The sequence below is a fragment of the Corticium candelabrum genome, chromosome 15 (genome assembly GCF_963422355.1).
Source record: "Corticium candelabrum chromosome 15, ooCorCand1.1, whole genome shotgun sequence".
In the NCBI taxonomy this organism is placed as follows: domain Eukaryota; kingdom Metazoa; phylum Porifera; class Homoscleromorpha; order Homosclerophorida; family Plakinidae; genus Corticium; species Corticium candelabrum.
In genome coordinates this window covers 5,549,625-5,559,624 of record NC_085099.1, presented here as the reverse complement: position 1 = coordinate 5,559,624, position 10,000 = coordinate 5,549,625, and the positions used below count along the sequence as shown (strand labels likewise).

Sequence of the window (10,000 nt, the reverse complement as noted above, 5' to 3'; positions counted from 1 at the left end):
TTGTGCCTCTGCTTCCTCGTTCATATGAATTTTCAAGGCCAACTCGTGATCTCCATTATTTTAAAGCCTCAAGTCAATAGCTAGCCTCAAATCGTGCAAGATTTCTTCCCCTCTTGAGCTGACAATGAATCATCAGCGTCTTCCAAAACTACAGGCCAGTACTATTGGTGAGATCCAAAGCCTTTAATTAAGGAATCAGCAGAGGTACTCAGGATGTCCACTTAACTATTACTTACCGATTGTTTGTTTCGGTAGCCAAGTGAACACATGCATCAGGACATTCTGTAGAAGGGACAAAAGGAGGTTCTTCTGTAGCAGTAGAAGTATGTCACAGTCAGAATATGGTGGGAAGTGACTTGCTGCAACTGGTACACTTCAAGACAATACAGACACTCGTTTTTTCTTCCTGACTGGTATAGTTCATCTTCAACCATGGCTGATGATAGGAGGGTGGATTTTGATCAAGCAGCAACAGCATTTTGTGAAGACAGGTGTATCTCCATTAGTCTTTCCTACTAAAGCTGACCTGTAATGTAGTTGTTTTACGACTGTTTCTTAAGTTGATGATATACGTAGTTCTAGGACAAAAACAGCTTGCAAACCTTGACAAGCATGAGTTATTCTGCTACCTGAAGCGTCATGTCAAACCGGACCGAAATGACATGCCAACACAGGAGGAGGCGAAAGGTAAGGGAAGCGGAGAAAACGTTGTCATTCCAAAGGACATGGTTGGATAAATTCTGATGGCTGGCATACAGTCCAAGTGCAGAAGGTGGTCTATGCAAGTTCTGCATCCTGTTTCCATCATTGGCAGGACAACAGAGTGTAACCTTTGTTGCCAAGACATTCCGAAGTCTTCAGAATGCTTGTGGTGTTAATGGAAAGCTGCAGACCTACGAGAGTTTACAGTGTCATAGAGATGCTGCAGTTCGAGCACAAGTCTTTGTTTCAACATACAAAATCCTGAAGAAGGCATTGAACACTGTACTGCAACAGGTAAGAGAGCAATACGATAGCAATATTTGTATTCTCGAAGCTATCGTAAGGCTGTCTTGTACCGTGGGAGGCAGAACATTGCTCCTCATGGTTATCGTGATGAGAAGACATCTACTCCATCAAATCAGGGTAACTTTATTGAGCTACTAAAACTCATTGCAGAGTTTAATGAAGGTGTTCGCATACACCTTGAGGTTGGAAAGAAGAACACAATGTACACTTCAAACACAACACAGAATCAAGTCATTGACATCATGGGAAATGATCCGTGAAAGATCATAACACATATTAAGGGAGCTGATCCTTTTTTCTCCATCATTGCAGACGAGGTGACTAAGAAGCACTCCAACAGGGAGATCATGTCTCTGTGTCTGCAGCTTGTATTGTGGAACAGTGACAAGCCTGTCATCAGAGAGGTATTTTTTATGTTTGCTGTCTTTCAGGAACAGCAGTAGTTGCCATTGCTGCTGCTAGAGACTAGAGGTGTTGACATTACCAAAGGCAGAGGTCAACCATACGATGGTGCATCATCTATGTCGTTGGACAGGGTTGGCATTCAAGCTCAAATTTGTGACCTTGCACCCATGGCAGTTCTATATTAACTGCGACAGCCATGTTTTGAACTTCAGTATTGCAGCTTGTTGCAAGCTTTCTGAGATTAGGAACATGATAATGGATACCATTAACTCTTTGTTTCTTTTTTACAATTTATCCCCAAATAGGCAGACGTTCCTTGAATTGGTACTAGACGTTCAGAGCACTGATATGAGGAAAACACACATGTAAGGGACTTTGCCAGACTCGTCGGTTTGGGAGACATGCCTGTGTTTGAAACATTTGCTGAACTGTATGAGTGTGTCTGTATCTCTCGTGGGGCTATCTTGTACCCTCGTCTTTATCCTGAACTGAAGTTTGTAACACCTACGGATTCAACCAGTGAGAAGTGGCATTGAGATAGGGATAGAGAGACTGCCCTTAGGGCTCAGGGACTGCTTTCCTTGCTGCCAAATTAGAGTTGATAATAGCATGTGATGTGAAAACTGTCTCCGTGGTTTAAGAGGAACGGCAGCCAAACTGCAGAAGAGGAAGAGTGACATTGTCACAGCATACAATATGATTGAAGACCCAAGAAAGAGATCACTGACTTTAGAGCTAACATTGACAGGAAACATGAGCACTGGTACAAAGAAGCACAACAATTGGCAAGGAGAGTGGGGGACGTATCGCTGGAAGACAAATTTACAGGAGTAACGTGGAAATGAGTACTACCAGTAACTACTAACAAGTAAACTACACTGCCAAATTTGTTGACCACCTGCACAGTGAATTTGCGCCAGCTTCAGCAATGATACTACCAAGTGAGTACCAGCATACATATGCACCCAACGGAACAATTGGTCCACCTGGACCATGTCATTAGCGAATTGACTTTCTGGGAAGATGACCTCCTTCGTCCTGTCATGTGAAGAATGAAGTACATGATTGGTTAAGACTATTTGATGCATGGAAGGACCATGCGGCCACTGGTCATGAGCCTTTACCAACTAGTTTGATTGATGCATGCTCTCCAACAGTGTGACACAGATGTCTTTCCATGCATCCGTCAACTTCCTACAAATGATTGCATTTTGCCCATTAGCAGCTGTGAGGCTGAAAGATTCTTCTCTGTTTTAAGACAAACAATGAATTACCTGCGGTCCTCCGTGGGTGAAGGACTAGCTCTTATGTGCATGCATAGTGATGTCGAAATTGACCCTAAACAAGTAGTTCAGAATTCCATTTGACACCATTCTACCAGAACGTTTAAGAGTTTAGTTTTGTTTCATTGTTTTCTAAGTACCATAGATCTTGTTTCTTATTTTTATCAAAGTGAAAGTATCGTAATTTGTAGATGGAGTCGTCATGGCCTTAGGTCAGTACTCACATGCCTAATCATCTAATGAATATGCTAGGAAATTGACCCCAATACAGATTGAAGTGAATTTGCTGGTTCTGTATGCCATATACAGGTTTAGCTGCTATAGGGTGTGGGTAATGATACAATTGGACCCCCTCGTTTGAAAAATCCTGTATCCTTGCCTTGGCAGCCATGATGGTCTAAGCACCCACGGTTTGCTTTTGGTGCTTACAAGAGACCATGTACCAACCAGACTGATTTGCAATTGGTTGGGCATGAAAATAATAAACGCAATAATGTTTATTGTTAAGTGATAATAACAATAATAAATTTCTTAAATTTAATTTACACATATTATTTTTCTAATGCATAACAGTATACCCATAGCTCTTAGATAATTATATTTTCTGTACCGTTGTTTCTGTACAGTTTGCTTCTGCCGTTAAATACCGTAAAAAATACATCCGGTAGCCCGTCTGCATCATAATCACCAACAGCCGCTGCGCCAGAAAGTTGCTCTGGCAAGCAGAACTCTCCCTTTAGACGCACGAAATCCGACGAATTCAAAATGGGAATATTGAAATCAAATAAACAATGCGGCCTGGCGGGCGCATGAAGCCTGTACGAATGCGTAAATCCAACTCGCTCTGCCACATCCACAAACGTTACCTGCACGCCACTCTCGTTAACACCGCTTTTCCCTTCAGACTTTCGTTTCTCTACACATGTTTGAGGCTCCCAGTACGCAATATAGTCATTACGCAGCAAGCGAAGCTCTGCAACGTTGACGGCTGACTTCCACAATTGTTGCTGGTCGTCGTGTCGAAGCTGCACGGCGTCGCCTGATGTCGATAATTCAAAGAAGTCGTTGCTGAGAATAGGAATAGCTTGCAGCAGCTTTCCTCTGCCTAGTCTTACACTGCAAGCAATCAAGTAAAACAGAGCGCAGAACGCAGTCATGAATGGGCCTTTGTCACTACTCGACTGTACATGTATAAAGGCCGAGCTTATAATTAGTTCAATTGAAAGGCGGATTTCTTTGGTTTACATGGTACAGCACGTGTACTGTTAATTAGTGCAAATTGTTGAGTTGATCATGAGGTATGCGGCGAGTGTTAGAAGGATGTGGCTCAACCGGTTAGGTAAATTAATTAATACATTATTGACGAAGACGTTTGCGAAATCGATCAGTCCAGTCTACAAGAAAATGAAAATGAATATAATGAAACAGTCAAACTAAACTTATCGTCCCATAAGAATTAGTAGAAGTGAAGAAAGGCAAGCTGCTCATGCAGTTGGTTTGCATGTGCGTCCCTAGTTTCGCATTTCCCCTATATCTATATCTATATAGCCACACGGGGCTACCGTGAAATGTCACACAAGCAGTACCCACTGCATACTAGTATGTCATCATGCAACACCAACTTCCCGCTAGTACTGTATTAATATTTGGATGGGAAAGCTAGCTATACAGTACGTTAAATCGTATTACTATTATTTAAAGTCTCTTTCAGAATTAATGTCCTAGTGGGTTTTGGAGAGTGGAATAGGATTTAAACTCCGCACCTCATAAGCATGGGATGCAATAAGTTATTGTAGAAATCATTTTTGATGTCCAATAAAGCTCTGTTAATTAATCGATTGTACGTACTAGCAATATACAGGCAATTAGCCAATTAGGGGCTGGCCATTATTAAGTGTGGGGGATGGCAAAATTTGCTGTGGTCCGCATAGTTTGATATGTGACCCCTGCAAAGTATATGTCCATGCTAAAAACTTCTGGCCCCCACTGTCTGTCTGTTAACATTGGATGACCCCATATATGTGCATATACAGCCTACTGTGTACAACAAAAAGTAGTCTGTTTCAGGGTTCAAGTGCTGCCTAGGTATAATTTGTAAAGTTGGTCATTTTCGTTCAACCCGCTGACAAAACAAGTAAAGCAAGAATTGCAGCTTTCAGCAATGCAAGTGTGCAACGTTCTTAGAAATAAAGATACTGTGTCTGGCATACGATTCTATAGTATACAGATAAAATAAAAACCTGAAAAATTATTCCCCCCAACAGAAGATGACCCAAGTGTTAGTGACTCCTGCAAATCACTGAATTTCAAACTTATGACTCACACAGCAAATTGCCACCCCACCTTTGCCACCCCACCTTTGCCACCCCACCTTTTCCACCCCACTCCACCTTCACCCACCCCACTCCGCCTCCACCCACCCCACTCCGCCTCCACCCACCCCACTCCGCCTCCACCCACCCCACTCCGCCTCCACCCACCCCACTCCGCCTCCACCCACCCCACTCCGCCTCCACCCACCCCACTCCGCCTCCACCCACCCCACTCCGCCTCCACTCACCCCACTCCGCCTCCACTCACCCCACTCCGCCTCCACCCACCCCACTCCGCCTCCACCCACCCCACTCCGCCTCCACCCACCCCACTCCGCCTCCACCCACCCCACTCCGCCTCTACCCACCCCACTCCGCCTCCACCCACTCCACCTCCACCCACCCCACTCCACCCCACTCCACCCCACCTCACCTCCAACCCCCCCACCTCCAACTCCCCACCTCCAACTTTCACCTCCAACTCCGCCACCTCCATCACTCCGCCACCTCCATCAACCCCCCACCGCCACCATCCCCCAAGGACACTTAAAATGACCGGCTCCTTACAATAGAAAAGCCCACTAGCATTACCACACTTAGATATACTGACAATAATCAACTAAAAACCTAGATTTTTATGCATCGTGTCATTTCCAGATCCAAATTAGCACTTCACTTCTTACTGCATGTATACCCGTACACATGTACTAGGAAATATTCGATTCCATAACTGCCTTCCAAGCTCTCTTATCACAATATTTATTAATTGATTAATGTGTACAAAAATTACTTTTTGAACAAACAGGACACAACGGCAGATCAAGTAGATGGTGTCTAGCAAGTTGAAAATAATTGAATTGATTAATTCGAATGTCAGCATAGGTAAAGTATACAGCAGTATCAATAAAATGCAGTCAAATCATCAGAGTGGATTTAATTCTGTTGAGCTACATGAATACTAAGAATGATATAGTTCAAGTAAAAAACAGTCTACCTTCTATTGGATATCGTAGTGTTCTTCATTATCGCAGTATGCCAAGTTTCTCATGCCTAAGTCGGTGTCCTTGTTGGCGTCCTTGACTTTGTACTTGCCAGATGTCCGGCGGCAACGGACACCCAAATAGAAGACAAGACACAATACGCTGAAAAGGGACCCGCCACCGACGGCAATCACGATTTGACCGGGAAACGAGTGGATCAGATCAGACCACGTGACGTTGTTTGCAGCGCATGACACTTCACGGACGTCAGTACCGGTACCGTTCAGCTGCCCTGTGCTGCTTTGCTCTGTACGAGCAATGTGCGCCCTCAAACAAGCAATCTCGTCCTTGAGAGTCTCGATACGTTGATCGGCGGATTGTGGGGTAGGAGTGGGGGTGAACGAATTCGATCTTGACGCTCCTGTCATACAAGATAGGGATGCAACTTTGCCTGCAACTTGTGTTGTAACAACCTCTAAAGTAGGATGAGTAGACACGAGAGGGGAGACTGCAATAACTGTTGACGTTGAGACTGCTGCTATTGCTTCTGATGTTGTTGTTGTTGTTGTTGTTTGTCTTGGACTGGTTGTTGTTGTTTGTCCTGGACCGGTTGTTGTTGTTGTTTGTCTTGGACTGGTTGTTGTTGTTTGTCTTGGACTGGTTGTTGTTGTTGTTTGTCTTTGACTGGTTGCTGTTGTTTGTCTTGGACTGGTTGTTGTTGTTTGTCCTGGACCGGTTGTTGTTGTTGTTTGTCTTTGACTAGTTGTTGTTGTTTGTCTTGGACTGGTTGTTGTTGTTGTTTGTCTTGGACTGGTTGTTGTTGTTTGTCTTGGACTGGTTGTTGTAGTTGTTTGTCTTTGACTGGTTGCTGTTGTTTGTCTTGGACTGGTTGTTGTTGTTTGTCCTGGACCGGTTGTTGTTGTTGTTTGTCTTTGACTAGTTGTTGTTGTTTGTCTTGGACTGGTTGTTGTTGTTGTTTGTCTTGGACTGGTTGTTGTTGTTTGTCTTGGACTGGTTGTTGTTGTTTGTCCTGGACCGGTTGTTGTTGTTGTTTGTCTTTGACTAGTTGTTGTTGTTTGTCTTGGACTGGTTGTTGTTGTTGTTTGTCTTGGACTGGTTGTTGTTGTTTGTCTTGGACTGGTTGTTGTAGTTGTTTGTCTTTGACTGGTTGCTGTTGTTTGTCTTGGACTGGTTGTTGTTGTTTGTCCTGGACCGGTTGTTGTTGTTGTTTGTCTTTGACTAGTTGTTGTTGTTTGTCTTGGACTGGTTGTTGTTGTTGTTTGTCTTGGACTGGTTGTTGCTGTTGTTTGTCTTGGACTGGTTGTTGTTGTTGTTTGTCTTGGACTGGTTGTTGTTGTTTGTCTTGGACTGGTTGTTGTTGTTGTTGTTTGTCTTTGACTGGTTGTTGTTGTTTGTCTTGGACTGGTTGTTGTTGTTGTTTGTCTTGGACTGGTTGTTGTTGTGGATGGTAATAATAATAATGATGTGGACACTTGGGTAGACCTAATGTCTTTTGACAGTTGATTTCGCACACAATTTGTCAGACTGTCGGTCACATTTGCTAGAGTTCTGTTAATGCTTAATACCTATACAACAAACAACAAGCTCCATCAATCTTAATTAATAAACACAACAACAGAGACAGATAACGGACCTTCTGTCTCCAGATCTCCAGTTCAGCGAACATCGACTGGTTTGTTGATACCAAGCGATTTGTCAATAGCGCTACCTCCTTCTTGAGTAGCATCAGGTTGGCCGCTTGTTGAGCTGCCGTTTCGTTCAGCTTCTCGTTTGTTTGCTTGGTTACATTGCACCGCACTTGCAGCTGCACCAATGCAGACTCCTTAATCTGACAGCTGTCCTACATTACCCAACACATCAAACACTGTATTTTATGAATTTTTACATACCGTATAGAGGGAGCAGGAGGGAGAGAGGGAGGGAGGAAGGGAGGGAAAAAGAGTTAGGAAGAGGAAGGGCGGGAGGAAATGACCAAGAAGGAAGAAACGGAGAGTGGAATGCAGTGTGGAAAATAGCGGTAGGATACAAAACAATGTCCGACCAAATACTGCACCAGTGTTGGGACGTGTTCAGACAAACATCCACCCCTACGCATATATGATAGTGTAAACCTTGTCTCTTAGCACGTGATGGCCTTTCCAATGGTGTAGCTGTTAATTTCATGAACTTAGGTGCCTCCTAGCATGCTTTATCCAGAGAAAATCTCAGCTGCCTTTATGCCATCTCTGCCTTGGAAGTTGGTTATCAAAAATTACATGCAAGATGGCTGCAGTAGGGAAGGCACTGAATTAGACATGTAACATCAAACAAGATTGTCCTACCTAGGTTCAGTCTGTCCGAGCCAAATTAATTCCCTATTTTCCACACTGGAATGGGGAACGGAGGGTTGAATGAGGAACGGAGGGTGGGAGGGACGGAGAGAGACGAAAGGGGAAGGTTGGGACAGATGAAGGGAAGGAGGGAGACAATAAGTTTACCTTCTCTACACGCAAATTGTCTTCCAGTTTCTTGATTTGTATCTTCAACTTTTTCTCATTGAATTTCGACGAGTTAATGGCGTCGGACAGATTGGAATTGTGCAGCAAGCAGACATCCTTTTCGTTACAACACGGAGACACGGTCGTCTGTTCTGACGTTTTGGTTGTTGCTGCTATTGTTTCCGTTGTTGTTTCCGTTGTTGTCGCTTTTGTTGTTGTTATTGTTGTCGTCCCTCCGCTCGTCGTTTCGGGCGGCACCGTCACAACGTCTGTCGTCGATCGCGTCGGTGCAATAGCGGTGCGTTGCGGCGGCGTCGCGGTGCCGCCTGCTGCTCTAGTGCTAGTGCGAGTGGGCGGCGGACACGTCGCCGACGGCGCCGGTTTGGTAACGCACTGATGCCGCTCGACGGACGCGCAACGTTGCCGTGCAAACATCACGTTGTCCGGCACGTCATCGAAGTCTGTATTCAACCGAATGATTTGCGACAAAGTCAAGTTTTTCTCCAAAAATTCGATGTCCTACACAACATAATATTATCTATATCAATACCAATCTCATCATGATATATACGACCGTCTCTTTCTAGATACCTTGTCGCTCAGCAGCCTTTCGTACCAAAATCTGTCGCCATCGCGAAATCTCAAAATGTTCTTAAGTAGAATCCTTCAAACAACATTATTGTTAGCACACCATTGCATCAGGTTGAAAACGATTATGACAAAGGTCTACTACCTCAACATCATTATACTCTAATATATCTCTATCATTTACTAATTTTAGCTATAGACGACTCATTTCTTGCCAGAGTTAGTATTGTTTCAGTCGTATGACAAACTGACTGCCTTAGCGCATTTCAGTTGACAAACGAAATGATCTTGTCACGTGATACAGCACGTGTTATTCCCTGCGTTCCTTTCCCTTGATCCAACTGTTGAGGGTTACGGGCAACCCTGAAACATGCCTCGTTATACTACAGTTCCATACGCCCCTGAGCATAGGCACAGGAACTGTGAGGTCAAGGGGCCATGAGTCCTATGCCCCTTAATAACATTAATTTCCTGCCACGCTGCATTAGTCCCAAATGCAACAAGGCATCAAAAGATTGCAATATTTGGGCCTCCCAAATTTCGAAAACCTCCTACGTGTACCTATGCCACTGAAATTCCGAGTAAACTTACGTTTCAAATGTTTGTCCCAATGAGCTGCCATTTGCTTTGTCTTCAGATAATCCTCCAACCCACAAATCGATATCATTGACAGTTGGGTAGAGTTGCTCCAAGGTGGACACCGTTTCTTCATCCAATGAAACGTCCGAGAAATTCTTGAGTGCTATCAATTACAATAACATGTATAGTAAATAAAATACTATACCATACTATACCATGTATTTTGCTGTGTTTACCAGGGAGTTGAAGGTACAGGCGGGCTTGGTTGTAGCTTGGGAGGCCGTGGTCGCGACCTCTTTGAATGTTCAATGCGGCGAGATCCAGACCGTCTCGACGACCGACAGGAA

At 44.1% G+C, this 10,000-nt stretch overlaps 2 protein-coding genes across 3 annotated transcripts in view; both read right to left on the bottom strand.

Annotated features, from left to right (window-relative positions):
* The window catches only part of LOC134191133 (uncharacterized), a 14,397-nt gene extending 10,519 nt beyond the window's left edge, over window positions 1–3,878 (bottom strand). For both annotated transcript variants that reach the window (XM_062659711.1, XM_062659712.1), the window contains exon 1: window positions 3,307–3,878. In XM_062659711.1, coding sequence (XP_062515695.1) covers window positions 3,307–3,853 — 547 coding nt within the window. In that variant the 5' untranslated portion in view covers window positions 3,854–3,878. The remainder of the gene's footprint in view (window positions 1–3,306) is intronic.
* Window positions 3,879–5,843: 1,965 nt separating this feature from the next.
* Window positions 5,844–10,000, bottom strand: part of LOC134191553 (uncharacterized) — a 17,803-nt gene continuing 13,646 nt past the window's right edge. The window contains exons 22-28 of the mRNA XM_062660174.1: window positions 9,890–10,000; window positions 9,666–9,816; window positions 9,078–9,150; window positions 8,487–9,005; window positions 7,643–7,849; window positions 7,519–7,574; window positions 5,844–6,312 (exon numbers count right to left, since the gene is read on the bottom strand). The exon at window positions 9,890–10,000 is cut by the window's right edge and continues 28 nt beyond it. Of these exons, the coding sequence (XP_062516158.1) occupies window positions 6,006–6,312; window positions 7,519–7,574; window positions 7,643–7,849; window positions 8,487–9,005; window positions 9,078–9,150; window positions 9,666–9,816; window positions 9,890–10,000 (1,424 nt within the window). The 3' untranslated portion in view covers window positions 5,844–6,005. The remainder of the gene's footprint in view (window positions 6,313–7,518; window positions 7,575–7,642; window positions 7,850–8,486; window positions 9,006–9,077; window positions 9,151–9,665; window positions 9,817–9,889) is intronic.